This window comes from Drosophila melanogaster, chromosome 2R (assembly GCF_000001215.4).
Source record: "Drosophila melanogaster chromosome 2R".
Classification (NCBI taxonomy): Eukaryota; Metazoa; Arthropoda; class Insecta; order Diptera; family Drosophilidae; genus Drosophila; species Drosophila melanogaster.
The window spans coordinates 24,390,448-24,411,588 of NT_033778.4; the positions used below are offsets into that span (position 1 = coordinate 24,390,448).

The window sequence follows — 21,141 nt, forward strand, 5'->3', positions numbered from 1 at the left end:
GCATCCTTTTACCAACACCCTCGCACAAAGGACATACGGAAAAACGGGCTGGCGCTGTGTGTGTGCAGCCGAAAATGTGCTGGCAGCGGAACTTAATGGATGAATATGAATGAAACGCCGCAACAGTCCAATTGGGCTAGGGCTGGGGGGAGGGGCAGGGCGATTTCTGTGCAAGGGTGCTGGGGGGAATTCCAGGTGGCGAAGACAAGTCGGCACGAGGCCCACGGGCATGGCTCGAGTGCCATCTTGTGTAGCAGCGGCATCTACGACTGCCACATCTGCAGCAGCAGCATCAGCAGCAACAGCAACAGCAGCAACATCAAGTGCGGCAGCAACACTGGCCACTTTTCAATGGGACTCCTGGCGAACGAGTGTAAGCGTAATGCATTTGTGTGAGTGCCGCTGCGAGGGTGTTCCTGTGAAGTGGAAGCGCTGGAAAAGCGCATTCTCACATTTCAATTAAATAACACCAGCGGCGTACGGTTACAATTGCCAGTTCAATGGGCATTCCGAGCTTGTGAGGAAAATAACCACTTGGGCTTTGGGCGAACTTCGACTGTAGTATGGTTCTATTCTCAGTGCATAAGAGAAAGGTAAGCGCAGCTTGGTTGTTGAGTGCTCGAAATAATATGATGGACCAGAAATATTTAAGACCTTTCCTATTACTAAATTTACAATTAAAAAAAAGTTCGTTACTCCGGGTAATAACTGAAGTTATTGCCCATCTTCCAGCTAATTACATTATAGTACTTTCACTTCTAACCCTTCGTCGATTGCGAGCAGGTCCCACAAGTGCCTTGGCTTTATTAATAGCAACTCATGTTGCGTTTAAACTGGACAACAATGGCACTAAGGCAGCGGACATGGCACTGGCACTGGCAGTGGACCCGCGACCCACACCCAGCACACAAGCACTTCGGAGGTGGCGCCACACCAGCCACCCGAATCCAGGCAACCGACAAGCCCGCACTTTCCCTTAGGCTTGGCATGTGCTAGGGTCTGCGACTGCGGATACTTCTGTGCGCTCGTCATGCCACCACATGTGATATAAAAATACATAAATGGACAATGCAAAAGGAAAGATGAGTAAGAGCTCTGTGCCGCCGGGGCACAGGAGCAGGAGGATGCGGATGGGTGGAGGCTCAGCTCGGATTAGGGGCGAATTGATTGAGTGAATGGACTGAGGGTGTGGTCCTGAGAAGACACCAAGACACCAATAACTGCTGCAATAACTGGCCAAGCAGGCGGGCGCAGCAGGAAGGTCGGATCTAGCAGTGGCCAATGCAGCCGCCACATGCTGGAATTTGGTAGTGACACCACGCTCTCGAAAGCCGGAAAATTCTTTGCAGTGCCACCACGTTACCCATACGCACCGTTGACCATGTAATCGAAAGGCACAGCATGCCATCGCCCAGCTAGAGAAATGCCAGACCCAGGGGACGGATGCCATTGGAATGCTGGCGAGAGTTTGGCCATTTTCGGTCCTGACATATTTTCCAACGCTCAAGCACAATTTCACTTTAGCTTCCAGTCAAGTTGAGTTACTGCAGTTAACTCGCTGAAGTTTCGTCGTCAAAGTTTGGCTTTTAATCTTGCTAAATTGAATTTATCTGGGAATGAGGAAAATAAGTTTCGTGTAATTGGCCAAGGGGCCTTACTCCCCAATAAAAGATCGTTAATTGTCTTTTTCTTTCTTTTAATATTTTTTTGTTGAATATTGTTTTTGTTTATTTTAAATATATATATATATATTTATATAAAATATATAAGCATAAACTTGTACAAATATAAATATCGTTTACTGTTACCCGACGGCCCCTCATTATCGATCTGCATATCTACGTCCGTCTGCAGCTCAAAACTCGAGCGCTCACACAATTTGTTTCATGGAATCCCAACATCTCACATATTTCTTCTGTTGCTACACATTAACTTTTGCTAAACTTTCCGTGGATGTGTCTCTGTCTCTAGTGTGTATGTGTGTGTGTTAAGTTGCATAGCTAAGATACAAGTACTATAGATATATTTACAATAGCGATAAGGTCAACAAAAAATATTTGTTTGGTGTACGTATGTATGTTTGTCCTCTTGTCTGCGGGAGTGTGAGTGGTGTGCTAAACGTAGATAAATATTAAGTAAATTTAATTTTGCCCACGACGGTTCTCGCATACATAACATATATGTATGTATATACATGTAACATGTATATTCGAAGATATGGTATTGTATCGCGTTGAATTTCGACAGATCGATAGACATGTACAGTAATAATAATAATAGTAATAGAACAATAGGCTAACGTACACTGAAGGATAATAAAATTAAACTTATGCAATACATTTACGACACAAAAACTAAGCTTGACCCGACGCGCTGCTTGGCCCGACTTACATACATACATGACCATCTAAAACATATATACTCTCTCTTACATATACATATATAAGCAAAGCAGAGGCGCTCAATCTCTGGCGGAAGCCTTAATGGATGGCTGACAATTGTTTTGTTACGTTCTGCATAGCTGTCATAGCTGCTGCCGCTGCAGTTCCTTTGTTCGCCGGTTCGACAGGCTGCTTCCCGTCCCCGGGCACTGTGATTTCTTGGCCTCAGCCCTCGGAATACGAGCTGAGGCTGCTGCGCGTCGAGCCGGTGAAGTGATCTCGCTGCAGCGTGTCCGAGGGCATGGACACAATCAGGGCGCCGCCGTACAGGGTCTCCATCTCGTCCAGCTGTTGGGCGAAGGTTTCCTCAAGGCGCTGGTGCGAAACATAGGAGTATCATTAGTATTTCTCAGGGCAAGGATGCACTTTACTGGGCAACAACATTCAATCTCAATCTATACATTATTAAGTTAGAGAGTAGAAAGGGCGGAGGAAGTTAGCTGAATAGCGCATGCATTAGTAGGACACTTAGAGCTGAATAACTATACATAGAATACGGAGTGCCTTCCGGAACCATCAGATACGCGAGCTCCAGTTTCAGGGCCCTGGGTCGTATCGAATGGCTGGGAAGCACACTGGGGATAGATCAAAGGACTAACCTCTTGTTGCAGCCGTTGCTGTAGTTGCTTTACACATTACGAGAAGAGGAGAGCCGGCAAGAAAAGTTTTTGGATACAGATTTTTGATTCGGTTTGGTTTTTGTTTGGTTTTCGATAGCAGCGCGTTGTTGTTTGCATGTGGGTGTTTATATATAAGAGTGGGTGTGTACAGTGAAGCATCATGAAATTTGCGATATGGTAATATTTATTTGTAAGTATTTCATAGTTATAAGAATGTTTAGAGTAAGATATGGCTACACAAATGCTTGGCATGTTGCTAAATGGAATGTGGACTGTATTCTTTATCATTCGTTATACTCTTTTCATTTTCGTTTACTAAGTACTTCGATAATACTGCTTAAATGGAATGCATTTGGAGGCGGAGGGCTGATCCAAGTCAAGAAAATACTTTAACATTAAAAATAGGCAAACAAGTAATCCACTTTCGTTCATTAAAATAGCATTTCCAACAAACAATCAACTTTTGGCAAGACAGAATGTATGGCATTTTCCGTTGCAGGTAATTAGGTGAGAAAAGCTTTACAAATTCGGTTAGCAGGATGAAGTGTTTGGGGAAGGGGTTCTACGAGGAATGTGCAGTTAGCCAGCACCAGCGAGGAATGAAAAGCAGGTTGATTTGGTGTCAGTAGGTGTGAGTACAGGTTGATTGGCTGGTTAGTGTAGTAGATGAGGTGCATGCGGGAAACTGGCTGCGGAAACGTGGCAAGTGCTGATCGCGATGATCTACGCCTTCGTCTCTTAGATTGCCGACGAGTCCTCCTCGCAGCTGTGCTGCCGCTGATTGACTCTCGGCAGTTTGTACTGCGCCGCATACAGGTCGTAGTAGATATCCTCGGAAGAGGCGGCCGAGTCGGCTGAGACGACGCTTCCATTGGCGCGACTATGTCCTGGCTTAACGGAGGACCGTAGCTGCGGTTGCACTTCGTCTAGCAGGGCGGCAGCCTTGCGTCCGGAGTCAAAGATCAGGTCCGCATCACTGGTGAACCGCGTGGACAGCTCATTTATGTTGTACATGGACTGCGCACTGCTCAGGGAGGATCTGCCGCTGCTCCGGCTGGCCAGTGAGGGTCGCTTGATAGCAAAGGAGGTGGTGTGCAGCAGCCGCTGAGTGTGAGCGGTTAGCACTGGTCCCTCGTGAATGCGCAACTCCACGCCGCTGGCCTCCGCTGCAGCTTTGGTGTCCAGGCGGCTGAATCGATTGGTGACCAAGCCAAGATCATCTGGTGTTTTGGGCGGCGTACTGCCTCTGAATGTGCTCATGGATGGCTTGGAGTTCACATCCTCCGCGCTGTTAAGTGGTGGAGTGGAGGTCACTACCTTCACGAGCTCGTTTGCCGGAAGCTGAGTAATAAGGCGAAGTTGGTTTTGCGCCGGAAGCGTGGCGACGCTGGCCCGCTTCATCTGCTCGCTCAGCATCTGCTCCTCGTCCTCTTCTAGCACCTGATCGCCTATCATCTGCGATCTCTGTTGTTTGTGCATAATAGGAGTGTTGGGCACACTGCGGCTAAGATCTGGAGCTGATCCGCGGAAGTTGGACAGTCGGTTGCCACCACCCCCCATCATTAGGAGCGAGGAGCGAGAGCGCGGCATGTTTTGAGGGTCGATAAAGGTGTTGCGGGGCAGAATGCGTGAGGATCGCTCGTTGTAAATGTTTCGCAAGTGGGCGGGCAGCTTGACCTCCTGATCCTCGAACTCCTCGCGATTGGTCACAAGACCAAAACGCTTTTCGTGCTGATCAATGGCCAGTTTGATCTGTCGATTCAGCTCCTACGCTCGGTTCAATTTGGTTGTTAAACACATGCATGACCAAATCCGTTGATCGGTTGGTTGGTTGGTTTTTGGTTAGTAGTTGGGAAGCACAGCGGTAAGCATTTTTATATTTTGTTTTAAATTTTATCAGTTATCAGTTATCGGTTTCGGTTTTTTGTTTTTGGTTAAGTTTTGTAGGTAGTAGTAGGTACAGTAGGCCACCAAAGTGAATGCATTTGCGTGGGTGTAAAGAGAGAGAAAAAGTTGAAAAAATAATTGGATTAAGTTCAGCCTTGGTTCAATCTAGTTGCAGCGGTTTGAAGATGAGCTTGGGGTTCGTCTGTCTTTGTCCCAGTTCTCGTATCAGTGGCAGACACGCCTTTCAATTCAAAATAGATTAGCTCACTGATGATTCATTGCCTCTACTTTAGCATTATAAAGAAATGAGTCAGAAGCCGTTTAACTGTATGACAAGCAGACAATTAAACGACCAATAGTTATTCCACCTGTTTCACATCTTCACGTCGAATAATGCTCATCTACAAACCGCACAACTTTGACGGAACGGGTCGGGATGGGTTTCAGTTTTAAAGGATATAGGGAGCACAAGACACCACAGTTTACCGTAAACCAATCAATATACAATAAGTATCATTACCAACTTATATCAAACGAGTTGATCTACTTTGTACATTAAAAAACACATAACACCAACGAAATAGGGCGGAGAGCTTTTGGCTGAGAGCGCTCTTGGGCGGATCTCAAACGGGGATTTGCATACACACCTGCTTACGGGGCACCAACTGTTCGCGCCACTCGCGCAGCTCCCCCTTCAGTCGCTCATCGATCTCGGAAAGCTTGGAGTGTTCGTGCTCCACCAGAGCCCTTCGCTTTTCGTTCTGAAGTTGCTCCAGCTCTCTGTAATAGGAATAGTATAAGTATATGCTTAGGGAATCCAGCTGGACAGCTACTTACTTTATGGCGCTTTCGCGTGTAGCGCGTAGCTCTTCCAATTGCTTTTGATGCTTGACTTCGAAGCGTCGCTCCTCCTGCATATAACGCTTTTTCTCTTGCTCCTGGAACTGTGTTTGAAATAGGGATTAGTTGAATTATAATTCTGTCTTTAAACCACAATTCATTTATACCTTCTTCAAGCGATCGCGTTCGATTTCAGGATCTAGGTTCGTGGAAATTCGAAGGGATTCACGGAACATAAGATCTCGCGCCTTGCGTTCCGCACGGATGCGCTTTGGCAGCGCCCGCTTTTCCATCGTCTGTTTCTTGACCATGTCCTCCTCCTTACGCTGCAACATACGCTTCACCTGGTCCAGCTCCTTCTCGTGCCGGATTATCATCTGATGTCGCTGCATGAAGCATAGTTCCTTTACATGCCGCTTGGACAACTGATGTCGTTCGTGAAGTTGCTTCTCCTCTAGTTCCCAGAGAAGTGCCTCCCGCGTCCTCATGGCGTTCTGTTTCTGCTGCAAGAAGTTGCGGTTGATGGTGGCCAGGTGGTCCCGATGCTTCTCGCTTAATCGCCTTAGTAGAAGCTCATGCCTCTCCTTTAAAGAATCCAGGAAGGCGCGTTCCTTCTCTTCGTGGTCTAGTTCCATGGCTGAGCGCCGCTGCTTGAACTCATCCTTGCGCTTGTCCTTGGGAAACAGGTCAACTTCCTGCTTGAGCAGTCGGATCTCCTGCTTGAGATTCTCTCGGAAGATCTTCAACTCTTGCTCCTGCTCGGAGCGAATGCGTTTAGATGAGGAGCGCAGCTCGTTCTCCTGCGTCTGCTCTGTCTTTTCCACCAGCTGCTTGTGCTGTCGCGCCAACATATCCATGTCAGCTTCGTAGGTCTTTTCCAGCGAGGAGCGCTCCTGCTCAAAGCGACGATCCTGCTGTTCCTTGGCCTGCTGCTCCTTTAAGTGCAGTTCCGTCTGCTGTTTCTTCTCCTGCTTCTGCAGCAGCTTTAATTCACGTAGCTCCTGCTTACGGAAGTCGTGATCATCGTAGATTCGTCCGTTCTCATCGTCCCCGTAGATCACTCGGCTTGTGGTGGTGGTCATTTGCACGCCATCGATCTCGAATTTGCGGGTGCGCTTGCGTGTCTTCTTGCGCAGATTGCGCAGCTCAATCTCTTCCTTGGTAAGACCTTGAGCATTTGCAGACTTAACTACGGCCGGAACCCTAGCCTTGGGTCGGATCACCACCTCCTCTTCCTCATCAATGGTCTCGTGATTGTGGTTATTCGTCAACGAGGGAGGTGGTGGAGGCATCAGCGCGGCCGCTGGATACTGCTGCTTGTTGTTGTGATCCGTTTCGTGCCGGCTTTCCTGACTAGTGTTTGTGCCAATGCTGTCCACGTCGGATCCTCCGCTGCCGCCAACCAGCACCTCAATACCACGCCGTCCGCGCACCGAGCCATTCTCGCTCAGCGAGCTGTCCGGCGACCGCTTCTCCTGTTTGAATCGGTTTACAATTATGTTTACGTCTTCCGGCACAATGCCAACTCCATTGGGCTGACGCTTGACCAGCTCATTGCTGCTGTCCTTCACCTTAACTCCCTCATCGCCCACGGTGACCACGGAGACGTGGCTCGTGTCCATCAGATGGTCACTGTGATCGTGGCTATGACTGCCAGATGCCGTATTATAGGCCGAGTCATCATCCGCGTAGGACGGACTGACGATTAACACCTCACTTTCATCCAGTTTGCGTGCGTGAACAGTGGAAGACGTTTGCGGTTGCGACGGAGGAGCAGGAACCACACCTGCTGGCTCATTAACAGCCAATATCATTGAGGATTGCTTGTGGGGCGGCGTGGTGGCATCACCCAAACTGTCGTCCAGCGATGGAAAATCATCGTCCGTCGAAGATTCATGCAGGTGAGTGCTCTTGTTCATATCATTGGATACGATGATCACCTCGTTTTGCGGTGGCATCACCGAGTTGTCGATGATTACCGGCGGATGGGTGCTGGTCACGACTGTTATCTGACTCACCGACTCCAAGCTGTTTGGCAAAATCAAGTGCTGCGGTTGAGGTGGCAGCGGTTGGTGATGATGCGGTGTGGGTGGATCGCTGTTGATGGTAATAAGGGAAGTGCTCGAGCTGAGAACAGCATTTGAAACACTGCCCGAAGAGCTGGAAGAGGCCACCGATTGCACAGACACAATGGAGGAGGCTGTGGGCGATGGCGGCTGCGGTTTGGGCTCCATCGCTTCTTGGCCAATGGCCACCTCAATAGCCGTGGTGACTGGAGAAGTGGGCTCGGGAGTGGCCAGTTTTTTGGGAGACGTCTGGGAGTCGCTGGCAGCCGGCTTGGCATTTGCAAGACCCAATGGGGACGGCGGGGGCGGGGCCTTACCCTTTTTGACAAAGTGCTATGGGGGAGAATTTAAATCAGTTTGCATTACTTAACTGAATGAGTTGTGTTTACCTTCTTGTCGGATTCGGTTTTCTCAGATGTTTCTGCAACAGCTGCCACATCTTCGGGTTTCTTTTGCAGCACAGCCGCTGTGGGTTGGGCTGGTGGTGTAGGTGGCTGCTGAACTTGCGGTGGTGGCGTTTGTTGGGACGACGGCGGCGCTGGAGCAGGCACTTTGGTATGAGGCGGCTGCTGGGCTGCCGCTTCAGCATTGTCATCCTTTGTGTGGTTTGGTCTGTCCGGAGTGGTTGCTTTAGTTGTGGTTGTAGCTGCTGCTGCTGCAGTTGCCGCTGCTGCGATTGGTAAACTGCTACTTGGTTGGGACTGCTCTTTGGCATCCCGCAAAATGGATGTAGGTGTACCTGGAACTGTGAAGGGGTTTTTCGTGAGCAGGGTTTGAAAATTATGCACCAAAGTTCATATGCTTACGTTTGTCAATGTCTTGGCTCTGCAGCGAAGCAGAGTCATCGTCCAGGTCGAGCTGGAGCGCCGAGTTGCGGGGTTCCTGAGAAAGATTAAATACAGCTTATTAGCATATTCATACGTAGTGTCGTTCCTAAATAATTCCTGTTCGGCTAGCAGATCTACTTGTCTCTTACTACAATAGCGTTAGCAATCCTACGGCCAAACTATGCTTACATTCGGCATGCCGAATAAGCATAATATTCGATTCTGAAATTCCACCGAGATTCATTTTATTGCCATACCCCAAAACAGCCCTAAAAGAATTTGTTTACATCCGACGTTGAGCAATAAACGCATTGTTCGCAAATTCTATCTGTTATTGCTCCATAAACAATATCTAAGTCTTAACGTAAGGAGCTTATAGATAGTGAAACTGACACTTTTGTCAGCTATGTGCTGGTCAGACTGATTAGTAACTTAAAACCGTGTGTGATTGAAAGTGTGCTGCCTATAATTACCGCAAGAAACCGATAGCGAGGGCTTACGGAGGAAGCCAAGTACAATAACAAACACAACGAGCGAAGTATGCCTCCGACAGAGGAGCTAAGTGATAAGCGGCATTTGGCAATGCTGATAAAATAAGTAAACTAATTGTGGGTCCGCTTTTGAAGGACAGTGCCTGGGATGCAGAAACAGAGGAGGGGAGGGGTGCGGGTGCCAGGAACGGACGGAGCACGGACGGCTTGCTGTAGAACGACTTACCAACCCTCTGATAGAGCGAGCGCCGCTTCACTTGGCGTTTAAGCTTCTATATCAATTATTTCCAAGTAACCACATACAAATGATAAGAACAAACATTGCGACATTTTGGCGGAACAAAACAGAACGTAACATAAACGCAAGGCAAAGAATAGTCGAGAAGAAACGAAGATAAACATATAAAATAATGTATCGCGCGGTGCGATTTGGTTGGGTTTTCAGGCGGCAGCGTGTAAGAGAGAAGAAAGAGCAGTTGGAGAGGTGAGAGAACGTAGAAATTATCATCACATCTAGCAGTTGGACTACAAGGGTGCGGTGCTGGGCACAGGGATCCATGGGCTTCCAAGGCGCACTCACCTCGGTCTCATCATCCACCACCTCTTCCACGACCTCGGCCTTGTACTCAAGCAGCAGATCCTTGATAGGCTTGGCATCCAGATTTCTGTTGATGAAAGCGTGCTGCATCAGCACATCCGTCGTGGGCCTCACCTGCGGATCCTGTTCAGAAGGAATACAAAAGTAAAGTTAGAATGGAATGTAAATAACAGATTTTAGGGTTACCCACTTTGACTAAGGACTTCTTCAGGAAGTCGTTAAACTCCTTGCTCCATCGAGAAGGCTGCTCCAGCTTGGGCGGCTCGCTCTTTTGTATTTTCAAGAGCACTCGCATGGGCGACATCTCGCTGTTGGGCGGCTCCATCTGCGCCAGCTCAATGAGCGTGATGCCCAGTGACCAGATGTCCACTTTGTGATCGTACGGGTTGTCCCGGAAAGTTTCGCAAAGCACCAGCTCCGGGGCCATCCAGTAGGGAGTGCCAATGAAGGTGTCGTGCTTTTGCATGGTGTGCTTGTTTTTGGCCGAAACGCCAAAGTCCGCTGAAATGAGTTGATTTCACTTTGAGATCGTCTCGGCTTAGGAAAAGGGCACCGATAACTTACCCAACTTGACGCCACCTTCCATTGTGAGAAGCACGTTTCCTGCCTTCAAATCACGATGGATGACTTTGTTGCGATGCAGGAAGGTGAGACCCTCGGTCATGTGCTTGCAAACATAGGCAATCTGCGGCTCAGTCAGCGGCTTTTCCAGCTCCACCATAATGCTATCCAGGGCCCCTCCGTCGCAGTACTCGATGAGCATCTGAGAGGAATTTCAAGGAATGATTCATAATCCCGATAAAACTTGAAGTACATCGATATACTCACCCACAGCTTATCATCGATGGAAAAGGCCTCATACAGCTCCACTATATTTGGGTGCTTGATCTCCGACAGAATGTCGATCTCGACCATGTGATCGCTAAGGTTCTCCTCGTCCTCCAGCTGACACATTTTTGCGGCAGCAAATCGCTTCTGCTCCTTGTGCTGAGCCTTGTAAACCTTGCCAAAGGCTCCGTCGCCCAGTTCGCCGACCATTTCCCAGAACTCCGCCGGATCCGTGTCCATCTTGATGTTGTTGTACAGGCGCTTCTTCTTGGCCTCACCCCCGCCGAGGTGGAAGACCTTCTTCAGGTTGGTGATAAACGACATGTTGGCTCTCTTGTAGATTTCCCCTGCTTCTGCTGACGATGATGATTTCTTGGGTTGAGTCTACATAGTGAGCTCCTGGGCGAGAGTCCAAGCAGGAAAACTAGATTTGGTGAAAGCTGCGGACATTGGCAAGCGTTTATTGATTGAACGGGCAGGTGTATATCACAGACTTGGCAGGGTTTCAAGTCTAGCTCTAAGTTTCAATCTGAATCTCATTCTGAATCGGAATCCGGGGTGGAACTGCCCCGTTCTAGAACGCAGACCATAGCCCAGATATCGTGGCCTAAACTCACCTTCTTTGCAGCACTCTCTCCTCGGTTCCTTCTCTTTTTTTGTTCAGCGAAATAGGCCAAAAAGCGGGGATTGTGGGCTTGGTTGGCCCGTCTTTAGCGCTTCTGTGTTCTGTATGTTTTATAATTTAATTAGCAGCTAGCGAGCTCTAATATTTGTAGAAAAAACACGTACGAATGGGAGGGAAATGATTACAAACGAGAAAAAGTCAAAGACGTAGACAAAAGAGCGTGCGTGTGTGTGTGTGCGTGTGTCTCTGCTTGCGAGTATTTGTGAGCTGGTCTCTGGGCTTTTAAGCCCCTCTCCCCCTTCAAGACGGACACCCGAACACCTATTTACGCCGAAATTGCAGCGAAACCCGGGATTTACGGATGCCAAAGCTGACTAATTCGTAGAGGCGCCTTCAATTCGCACTGCTCAGCTCGTAATTCGTGAAATTTGTAAACAACACGCGCACTTTTAACTAAATTCAACATCCCATTGATGATTACGGAGCAAGTATAGCGGCGAATGGGCGTGAAACTTGAGGACGCACGCAAACGGAATGGGGTATTACCTCATTCGTACACAGTCACTTTCACGGTTTTCGGCTTTATCTATCACTGCACTATCGCTATTTTGACTGTTTTTGCCGCACACTAAGCCATTTGAAGCGTATTTTACCCCGAAAATGCTTGGAAATTTCTCTCGCGCAAACGCTTCGTGTTGCCACTGAGCTGCAATTGCACCCTGTTTGGCGATCTGGCAGCGCCGGCGAAAAATGGCCGTTTAGGTCATCTGTGCCAGAAGAGAGCAGCACTATTTGCCTTCGCCAAGGGCAAAAACAGAAACAACACACACTTATGCAAACACACACGCAGAGGGGGAAATAATAAGTTAAGTCGGCTGCTGCTTAGTTACTTTGCTTTACAGCTGGTTTTCGGCAGGTGCAGCCTCAGCAAACGTTCTTTTCCGCACTTCCGCTGTCCGATTGCGCACTTTCTAACTGTTTGCACGGCGCTTTTCCTCTCATGATTTTTCCACCAGCATTGTGTGGCCGTTCAACAAAACTCCAAAAATACCAAGGATGGGTGATTTTATACACCAGCAATCCGGTCCTCCTATACCCTTCCCTTTATAACATATAGAACTATTAGGTTTTCTTAACAGCTGTAGAAAATCGATATCAATTCACTACTTTCCAGAACACGACAACTTTATTGTTCTAAAATGTAAGTGTAGGAAAATAATGAATATGTTATATTTAATATGCTGTATTCCGAGTCCGAGTGTGACCAGTTAATCATTTTTAGAAAAGCATGCTTTTGCTTGCCTTGAAATAAATTCAGAAAGCGAGGCGTCGGCCACACTGTAAATCGTTTCTGCTTGTCATTTTGGCCTGAGTTTTTTGCCGCAAATTGCAGGTAATTTAGCGAAAAACAGGAGTCGCAGGAAGCCAAACCCGTCGAAAACAAATCAGTCCGGTACCTATCAATCGGCGCAGAGGTCATAGTAAGCCCCCGAACCGAAAACCCAGAAAAAGCACAAACATGCCGTCGCAGGAGGTGAGCGTAAACAAAGTGATAGTGCATCCATTGGTTCTGCTGTCCGTGGTGGATCACTTCAACCGGATGGGAAAGATTGGCAACCAGAAGCGCGTAGTGGGAGTCCTTCTGGGCTGCTGGCGATCCAAGGGAGTGCTCGATGTGTCCAACAGCTTCGCAGGTTAGTACTGCCTTTGAATATCCAAAGTCGTGGCCATAAAACAAAAGAATTCCCTCCCGACTTCCAGTGCCCTTCGACGAGGATGACAAGGACAAGTCGGTGTGGTTCCTGGACCACGACTACCTGGAGAATATGTACGGCATGTTCAAAAAGGTGAACGCCAGGGAACGGGTTGTGGGATGGTATCACACAGGTCCCAAGCTCCACCAAAACGACATAGCCATCAACGAGCTGGTCCGGCGCTATTGTCCCAACTCCGTGCTGGTCATCATCGACGCCAAGCCCAAGGATTTGGGCCTGCCCACAGAGGCGTACATATCGGTGGAGGAAGTCCATGACGACGGCTCTCCGACCAGCAAAACTTTCGAGCATGTGCCCAGCGAGATTGGCGCCGAGGAGGCGGAGGAGGTGGGCGTGGAGCATCTGCTGCGTGACATCAAGGACACAACCGTGGGCAGCCTGTCGCAAAAGATCACCAACCAGCTCATGGGTCTGAAAGGCCTGAATGCCCAGCTGCGGGACATAAAGCAGTATCTGCAGCGCGTCGGCGACAGCAAGATGCCAATCAACCACCAGATTGTCTACCAGCTGCAGGACATCTTCAACCTGCTGCCCGATATAACCAATGACCAGTTCACGGGCACAATGTATGTGAAGACCAACGACCAAATGCTAGTCGTCTACCTGGCCTCCATGGTGCGCTCGATCATTGCCCTGCACAACCTGATCAACAACAAGCTGGCCAACCGCGACGCCGAGGAGGGCAAGAGCGACAGCAAGGAGGCCAAGGAGAAGAATAAGGATAGCAAGGATAAGGACAACAAGGAGACCAAGGACAAGGACGGCAAGAAGGCGGAGGAGAAGGCCGACAAGGGCAAGGACGAAGGCGGCAAGGGTTCGCGCAAATAGGAGCGGAAGAAAAAGCGCAAACCCCGTCGCAAACGAAAGAAGCAGCGGGCGCAGGACTAGCTGCTGCTTCTTCTGTTCTCCAGGAAGTGGAACTCATCTGCAGACCATACGGCGAGGGTGTGCAGTGGCCTCAGAAATCAAGCATTGCTACCATTCATCGTTCATTTTCCACACGAAATTAAGCTCCCTCTTATTATTTCGCGTAACTAACTAATGGCAAGTTTATGTAATTAAAAATTAAATAATTTAAATACTCCTATTGTTTGCTTTCCTCTAATATTGCTAGAAGCAGCATACCTAGTATTAAAACCGCTCAGGCTTGTGTTTTTGTATTTCGTAAAACCGAAATTATATTTTAAAACAAACTAAACTCGCTGGAGAGGCAACGTAAATGGCTGACTTACGATTGCCTTTCCCCGAGCACAAAAACGGTTGAGTAATGCATTGTACAGGGCGTTCTCTATCTTAGAGCAGTTATTACTTAGAAAGCATTTTACCAAATTTCACTTGACTTACAGCTGAGCTAGTTAACGCTTACGAACTAAGGCTAAGGGTTCCATTGCTAACACCATCGATGACCCAACAACTAGAATACTTAGGTTCACTATGTGCTTGCAAAGCAATCAGAAACTAGATCAAACATTGAGTTCCTGGCACCTCCTTTCCGAATTGTAGCACTATGCACGGGAGTCCTGCAAAATGGCTGATTTGCAGGACTCCGGTGTAGACTGGAGGCTCACTTAGACCAGCCACTCGCTGGCCAGCGGGAACTTAAGCGGCTGGCAGCTGCTGAGTCGCAGCGAGCAGTTATTGTCCTCGGCAGCAAGTGGGATCCTGGTGGTCGCCATGGGATTGCTCTGCACCGAGCAGAGGCTTAAACTATGGCTGTGCGACTGCCTAAGACTAGAGCTAATGATATCGCTGCTGATCCGATGCTGATGCTGATGGTGATGATGATGATGATGCTGTTGCTGTTGCTGTTGGTGGTTCCGGCTCCGATACTGATCTTCCGACGGGCAGGAATGGTTGCAGTTGAGATTAGTTGAGTAGCAGCTCCTTCCCTCGGCCCCTGAGGTTGTTGGTGACAAGCTGTTGCTGTTGCTGCTGCAGTTGAGGTTGTAGATCTTGATGCTCGTGCAGCTGGTGCGGATGTTGACGTGAACCTGGGCGTGGTCATGTCACACCGAGGTGCCCTGTTGGCCGGGCACCACCGATCCGCAGTTGTCCTCCGGCTGGAAGGACTCCTGCAGCCTCTGGCGGCAGCCGCCTTTCGAGGCGAAGAAGAACTTGTAGATAATGTACATGGGGATGCAGAGCACCGACGAGCAGGTGACCGCCCAGCCCACCTGGTAGCTCCAGTCCGGGTAGTAGTACTCCTCGCCGAGCATCTCCTTGTAGCCCATGATGGAGAAAATGAATATGGTCTGTGGAAAGTGCGTGGTTACTATCTTAGCTTATCCTTGACCCTATCCCATCTCCTCACCAGCAGGAACACAGGGCTGATGTACGTCCAGCAGATCCGCCAGAATAAGCCTGGCTTGCTGCCCAGCATCTGTTCCACATCCGAGCTGAAGCGGTCCACTCCGTAGAACCAAAAGACTCCGGCTGCCTCCACGAAGACCACAAAGAGGATGGCCAACCCGGGTCCGTAGACATTCAGGAAGTTGACCAGCACCACGCCACCCTAAATAAAATGTGCTTTATTAAATTCCAATTCCCAATAAGGGGTAAATACTATTCATCATACACATGTTGGAATAAGTTCGAATTCAGTATCATAGCAATCAGATCCACTCAACAGGATCTCCCTTAACTGGCACTGATTAATGGCTGAGGCCTGAGTTATTGAATAGCTTGATCCCTTGACCGATACTGGTCACTCCGACCGGAGTGGCCAAGTGACCAGAACAGGCAGGAATAGAAAAGGCAGCGAATTACAATTTCAAATGTAATCAGATAAAGTGGCGGGGGGAAGAACCCGGTGGTGGTTGCTTGACCGGGCTGAAGGCAAACAAGTCCACCCGTCTTGACAGGTGATAAAAATGCAGGAGAGGAAGGGAGTGAGTGTGTGGAGATAAACTGGCGGACGATAAAAAGCACTTAACACGGCCATCCATCGACTCCTAGCTAGCATATTTGAACAGGGGCAGCCATCAGCCAGATGGAGCGTTAAATGGGCCAGTCGGACATGCATGCATATGTATGGCGAGTGCTTAGGAGTTAATTAACCGAATCCCAGTCGAGTACTCACGTAGGTCATCGTGGGAAGGGCGCACAGGAAGATGAAAGCCAGGAGCAGCAGGACGAACAGCTCCCTGCGCCTGCCAATCACTCGCGGATACTCGTCGCACAGCGCTGTTATCATCGCCTCCAATCCGCCAAAGGTGCTGTCCAGTCCCAGGGTAATCAGCATCAGGAAGAAGATGATGCTCCAGAACACCGAGCCACTCATCGTGGCTATGGCCTCCGGGTAAACGATGAACACCAGCCCCGGACCCTCCAGGCCCACCTTGTCGATGGAGGTCTTTTGGACGTAGGCCATGTACCTTTATGGGATGAAGTGACATTAAAAGATTTCAGATCTATAAGTTCTAAGCTCCAGTTATTGAGGTACTTAAAGTCTGAAAGACCCTTCGAAAAGAAGCTATCGAGAACTCACCCCAAAACGGAGAAGATGACAAAGCCGGCCAGGAAACTGGTCAAGCAGTTGATGCTGCTGGTGATGAGAGCATCGCGATAGCAGTTGTTGTTGAACTTGTTGTAGCTGGACAGGGCCAGCAGGGTTCCGAATCCGGGGCCAAGGGAGAAGAAAATCTGGGATGCGGCGTCGATCCAGACTTTGGAGTTCTTCAGTTTGTGCCACTCCGGGGTTAGGTAGTACTTGATGCCCTCGTCCGCGCCGGGCAGGGAAACTCCTCTAACCAGCAGGATGATTAGCACCACATAAGGAGCCAGAGCGGTGACCCACACCACCTTTCCGGCACTGCGCACTCCCTTCCACAGGGAGAAGTAGACCAGGACAAAGACCCCGAAGACGCAGAGTGCCAGCGTGGGCTTCACCGGACCCATGAAGTCCAGCCCGTTGCCCTTGTAGCTCTCCAAAACCTTTCGCCTGCAAGTCATTCGCTTAAGGACACAAATTTAGGAATATGATGCAGGGGTACCCACTCAAAGAACTCCTTGGCCGGCGACGTGGCCAGTTCCGTGAAGTTCTCACTGGTCACCTGCATGCAGTTCTCAGTGTTCCAGGGATTATCGCACGACGTCCACGGCAACTTGGATGTGAACGAGGCGAAGAGGTAGTATACCGCCCAGCCGATAATCGTGTTGTAGTACATGCCCATATAAATGTCGATTAGGCAGATCGCATAGCCCACGCCTGCAAGTTTGGAGCGCATTGTATGTTAAATGCTCAGTAAGGACCCTTAAACTTCCTCTGGGAACGCAAGAATCTTTCCCCGAGTCCCCAACGAATCCCCTAATTGCTCGCCTAACAAGGCTGCGAGTTGGAAGCCAACAACAGGTTGCTCCTGAAGCCAGCTCAACTAGGAGATAGGAGCGCCAATATCTCTGATTGAAAACGACCAACGGAGAATCGGCAAAGAAATTGGAATATTCCCGCGTGACAATTCGCAGTTTCAGCTTTTATACAAACCACCCTCAGAGGTTCGCCCGTCACTTATGAGGCCAATAAGACACGTCACGTGATTTTCTCCCCTTAAGTTTTCCACTCGCCTGGCTTTCCGTCCTTTCTTTCCGGCGCTTTTCATTTCGAGTCGCTCGGCAAAAGGTTGCCAAAGCAAACACTTGTTGAGCAAATGATGACTGCCGCAAAGTGGTGTTTGCTCTTGGACTTTTTACGACGAGGGAGTGGAGGAGCTGGGTGGAGAGAGATTTGGCCTAGACAAAGTGACTTGGCAGAAGTGGAGCGGTCTCTAAGCGAGCGCAGATCCCTAGGAGCAGCAGCAGCCCATGCATTTTGTTTGTCACCTAATGGAATTATCAACTCGATATGCAAAACTTTGAATACGACTTCCCCTTCCCCAGTGGATGGGCTGGCTGTCTTTTCATCGCTGGTGTAAATCAATTTGGAACAATTTAATTAGGGCCTTGAGCCCGGATGAATGTCCTGATTTGGGCCTTGTGCGTTCCGCCTGAATGACTCGGTAATTGTTGCAACAAACGGGTGCCTCTTATCCGTTTCGCCGCTTGATAATGTCGCCGGCATACACAATGAATGGTTCCTTTTTTGAAAGGCCCCAAACTTTGCTCCTTTGAGGTCCTGCGGCCCACAAGTGCGGGTGTCCTCGGAGCCTGGCTGAGACAATATTGCTCGGCCGAGCGTGAAATATCAGACATCAACAACACACGAGCTCATGTTCCGTACGCTTTTCGCAGGGCCACGCTGCGTATACTTAATTTCTCATTACAAAATGCTGGAGCCGCAGGCGAAATCAGTGCGTAAATATTGAATGGCCTATGGATTCCAATATGCAATCATGTTTTTTACGTTCTGCGACTAAAACTCAATATTTGAAATTCATTTAAATTGCCATTTAATCCGGAATATGTTCGCAAGCCCCAGGCGCATCCATGTTTATTTGCCCATCATTTTTCAAGGCCATGGTTACATGGTTACATGGTTACAGTACATTTGTTAGAGAAACAACTTCCAGTTTTTACACTCACCTTTTAGGGCCGGACAGATGCGCTTCCAGATGCTGAGGCAACCACATCGGTGGAACTGGCCCAGCGCCAGCTCCATGTAGAACAGGGGCAGTCCACCGAAGATGAGGAAGAGGCAGTAGGGCACCAGGAAGGCGCCGCCTCCGTTCTGATAGCAGATGTACGGGAAGCGCCACACATTGCCCAGATCCACTGCGAACCCAATCACGGCCAGGAGGAACTCCGCCTTCTGTCCCCAGGTCTCGCGAGTCCTCTCCGTCACGGAGACCACCAGAATGCGCTGAATGGGACACAAACATGATGGTACAAGGATGGAGGTTTTAGCTTATGGAATAAAATATATCTCGGATCATCCGACAATCCATCCGTCCATTAATTCCATATGAACTGGTGCTTATATGCTAATGGTTAAGTCAAGGTAACTCACCTCGTTGTTGGCCAGCTTGGGGGCCAGTGGATCGGTGACCTTGGCGGGCGTCGTGTGGTCGCCATCGTCCTCGTTGGAGTCGTCCTCGTTGTTTGGCGACTCTTTGTCGTCGCTCCAGGGCGCGGGATTCGAGCGGCCCGTCGTGGCAGCTGCTCCTGCGAAATCGGAGCTCCCGCTGCGGTCCATCTTGTGGTGCGTGGGGCGTGACAGGGGCGGGGGCGCGGTGCCTGGAGGCGTGGCAGTGTACGCCGATCGCGGCACGAGCTTAGCCAGCCGAACTCTGGATCTGCACTCAGTCCGGGGCCAGAAAAAGCGAAATCTGCGCTCTACTTGCGGCTTTTCCCTGCTCTTCACTGCTCCTCGCCCACCTGCTGTCCCTATCTTTTCCGACTTCCCGCTTTTCCGGCCCGTTTAGCGCTGTGGTCGTGGAAATTGCATTTTCCCACGGCTCCTCACATGCTGGCCTCGCTGAATCGACTGGCAATTAACTGCAACCGGAGTTAAGCAATCGCATTAAATGGGGCTGCACTAACGATGGCCATTTGTTTCTCCCCATCTTCTTTCAAACCCCTTTCCCAACTCTCAAACGTTTTAATTGCCATTTAATTGTGGCCCACACACGAAGCCAAACAGCAGATAAGATGAAGAAAGTGGCCAAATGTGCCGACGGAATTTCCTAATGAGAGCGTTCTGATAAGACAAGTGCTAAAAATGCGACCCGAAAAGCGAAACTCAAAACAATTAAAAGCCACTTAGAGATATGGAGTTATTCTCCAGATGCTTCACATCAGATATTTGAACAAATGGAAGTCTGATTGATATTAAAAATGTATCAAATTTTTTCTAAATGAATCGCTTTTGTAACTAAACTACTATTTCAAATAGAACGCTTTGCTTGAACTTAAGAAATATAGTTTAAGCAACATAAATCATTGACACAAGTAATGTTTTTAAGAAACTATTACAATGGAATATGGGGGTTTAGACTTACTTGTTGGATCTAACTTACAAAGATATTTTCCTTGATTGAGATGATTTTAATTATTTCACTTTGAATTAAGCACTTTGAACAACTTCCAAGGCACTGCACTGGTGGTTTCTGGTGCTTCTGGCTTCCATGCGTCCGACTTGAGAGACGCGCGCCGCTCCTTTGGGCCAACTGGTGAGTCCTGCTGCCGGATGGCTCCTTTTATACGCTGGATGCGCAGGCGGGCGCCGATTTGTCGTCGGCAGGCCGAGTGTCCTTCGGCTGTGGCCACTGCGTCCTCTGGGGTTGGGGGCTCTGAAGCTGGCACTCGACAGGTGGCAAAGCGTAACTTAAATTGCGGCAAACTGTTGCTCATCGAACGAGTTGATTGAACGCCCGCCCCGCCCCCTGCCTCCGCACAAGTGGGCGCTGCTGTGGGCGTGGCCCATTAGGAGCGCCTAGTTTGCCACATTACTATCCTGACCAGTCGATTGACAGACTCCAAGCACAAGTTGCGTTTGTTTCACTAATTCAGTTTCGAGTTGGTATGGATAATTGCGTAAAAGCATATATAGTAAATATTCTAACTTTAAAGTTCACCACTTCTCACTTGAAAATTAGACGGTCGACTTCATCAAAGAGATTTAAAAAAATAAAATATCTTGATTCGCGTGGAGCGGATTTCCAGTTGTGTTTACCCGACGAAGAGCCGGAGCAATATGATTTTGAAACTCGTGATGCTGCCAGTTGATCACTCGATTTTACTGCGGTGATTGGGCGCTTTTTAGCGTCGAACTGAACTTTTGCTTATTTATTTGCTAATTATTATTATTGCGAGCGTGGCGTGCACACTCGACTCGGATTGCCAAGTGGGCAAGTCACTAATTCCGCGTAATTGCGAATCGCCAGCGGCACTGAGAATAGCGGATCGGTGCGATGGGGTGCACGGTCATCTGGACTCCAGATGGGCAGCACACGTTCCCAGTGGTTGGGGTAGGCGGAGCAGACAGGCTGATTACTCTGCTGTTAGACAGAGTGTCTGTGGCGCGGAGCGATACCTGCGCACTGGAGCACCCTGGGCAGTGTACACCATTGGATTGGACCCGACCTCCAACGGCGGCGGATCATCGCTGGGTGTGCGTTGCTGAACTATTTTGCCGCAAGCCGGGCTTACATAACTGAAACCCGACATCGAATTTCCTAGCCAAGCCGCAAACTACGTCATTGGCTCCACA

At 49.1% G+C, this 21,141-nt stretch overlaps 3 protein-coding genes and 1 long non-coding RNA gene across 13 annotated transcripts; 2 read left to right on the forward strand and 2 right to left on the reverse strand.

Annotated features, from left to right (window-relative positions):
- Window positions 1–329: 329 nt before the first annotated feature.
- On the forward strand, window positions 330–1,530 carry lncRNA:CR44813 (long non-coding RNA:CR44813). The gene has a single exon (NR_124729.1). It is a non-coding gene; the product is annotated as a long non-coding RNA:CR44813 (long non-coding RNA).
- A 151-nt stretch (window positions 1,531–1,681) lies between these two features.
- Window positions 1,682–12,233, reverse strand: Slik (Sterile20-like kinase). Of its 6 annotated transcripts, none has more exons than NM_166669.4 (14): window positions 12,114–12,233; window positions 11,216–11,361; window positions 10,599–11,038; window positions 10,335–10,533; window positions 9,961–10,271; window positions 9,753–9,893; window positions 8,661–8,736; window positions 8,244–8,599; window positions 5,956–8,187; window positions 5,786–5,892; window positions 5,596–5,728; window positions 3,848–4,828; window positions 2,966–3,067; window positions 1,682–2,756 (listed from the first exon to the last, which is right to left on the reverse strand). In NM_166669.4, the coding sequence occupies exons 3-14, from the start codon at window positions 10,920–10,922 to the stop codon at window positions 2,607–2,609; spliced, it is 5,112 nt and encodes a 1,703-aa protein (NP_726441.1). In that variant the 5' UTR covers window positions 10,923–11,038; window positions 11,216–11,361; window positions 12,114–12,233; the 3' UTR covers window positions 1,682–2,606. The 6 variants fall into 6 exon arrangements, with proteins under 6 accessions (NP_726441.1, NP_995936.2, NP_995935.1 ...); NM_206214.4 differs by lacking the exon at window positions 3,848–4,828 and adding an exon at window positions 9,403–9,444 and having other exon boundaries at window positions 3,041–3,067; NM_206213.3 differs by lacking the exon at window positions 12,114–12,233 and adding an exon at window positions 11,388–11,937 and having other exon boundaries at window positions 11,216–11,324.
- Rpn8 (Regulatory particle non-ATPase 8) lies at window positions 9,581–14,080 on the forward strand. 3 transcript variants are annotated; one of them, NM_001274239.1, is made up of 3 exons: window positions 9,581–9,656; window positions 12,617–12,917; window positions 12,985–14,080. In NM_001274239.1, the coding sequence occupies exons 2-3, from the start codon at window positions 12,743–12,745 to the stop codon at window positions 13,824–13,826; spliced, it is 1,017 nt and encodes a 338-aa protein (NP_001261168.1). In that variant the 5' UTR covers window positions 9,581–9,656; window positions 12,617–12,742; the 3' UTR covers window positions 13,827–14,080. The 3 variants fall into 2 exon arrangements, with proteins under 3 accessions (NP_001261168.1, NP_523845.2, NP_001261167.1); NM_079121.3 differs by lacking the exon at window positions 9,581–9,656 and having other exon boundaries at window positions 12,558–12,917.
- A 67-nt stretch (window positions 14,081–14,147) lies between these two features.
- Window positions 14,148–20,627, reverse strand: SerT (Serotonin transporter). 3 transcript variants are annotated; one of them, NM_001382130.1, is made up of 8 exons: window positions 19,949–20,103; window positions 18,940–19,427; window positions 18,516–18,792; window positions 16,995–17,205; window positions 16,486–16,938; window positions 16,078–16,372; window positions 15,310–15,510; window positions 14,148–15,250 (listed from the first exon to the last, which is right to left on the reverse strand). In NM_001382130.1, the coding sequence occupies exons 2-8, from the start codon at window positions 19,123–19,125 to the stop codon at window positions 14,567–14,569; spliced, it is 2,307 nt and encodes a 768-aa protein (NP_001369117.1). In that variant the 5' UTR covers window positions 19,126–19,427; window positions 19,949–20,103; the 3' UTR covers window positions 14,148–14,566. The 3 variants fall into 2 exon arrangements, with proteins under 3 accessions (NP_001286839.1, NP_001369117.1, NP_523846.2); NM_001299910.1 differs by having other exon boundaries at window positions 19,931–20,627.
- Window positions 20,628–21,141: the final 514 nt, after the last annotated feature.

Bases quoted from the DNA above. Each gene is read 5' to 3' on its own strand.
- Rpn8 (NM_001274239.1), top strand. From the start codon at position 12,743: ATGCCGTCGCAGGAGGTGAGCGTAAACAAAGTGATAGTGCATCCATTG. The intron at 12,918-12,984 runs GTTAGTACTGCC...CCCGACTTCCAG, and splicing joins TGTGTCCAACAGCTTCGCAG to TGCCCTTCGACGAGGATGAC.
- Slik (NM_166669.4), bottom strand. From the start codon at position 10,922: ATGTCGTTTATCACCAACCTGAAGAAGGTCTTCCACCTCGGCGGGGGT. The intron at 4,829-5,595 runs GTGTGTATGCAA...AACCGAGCGTAG, and splicing joins AGTTGGTGCCCCGTAAGCAG to GAGCTGAATCGACAGATCAA. The intron at 3,068-3,847 runs GTCAATCAGCGG...TAATGTGTAAAG, and splicing joins CGCAGTACAAACTGCCGAGA to CAACTACAGCAACGGCTGCA.
- SerT (NM_001299910.1), bottom strand. From the start codon at position 19,125: ATGGACCGCAGCGGGAGCTCCGATTTCGCAGGAGCAGCTGCCACGACG. The intron at 17,206-18,515 runs GTGAGTGTAAAA...CCAAACTTGCAG, and splicing joins CATCTGTCCGGCCCTAAAAG to GCGTGGGCTATGCGATCTGC. The intron at 16,373-16,485 runs GTGAGTTCTCGA...CATCCCATAAAG, and splicing joins GTCATCTTCTCCGTTTTGGG to GTACATGGCCTACGTCCAAA.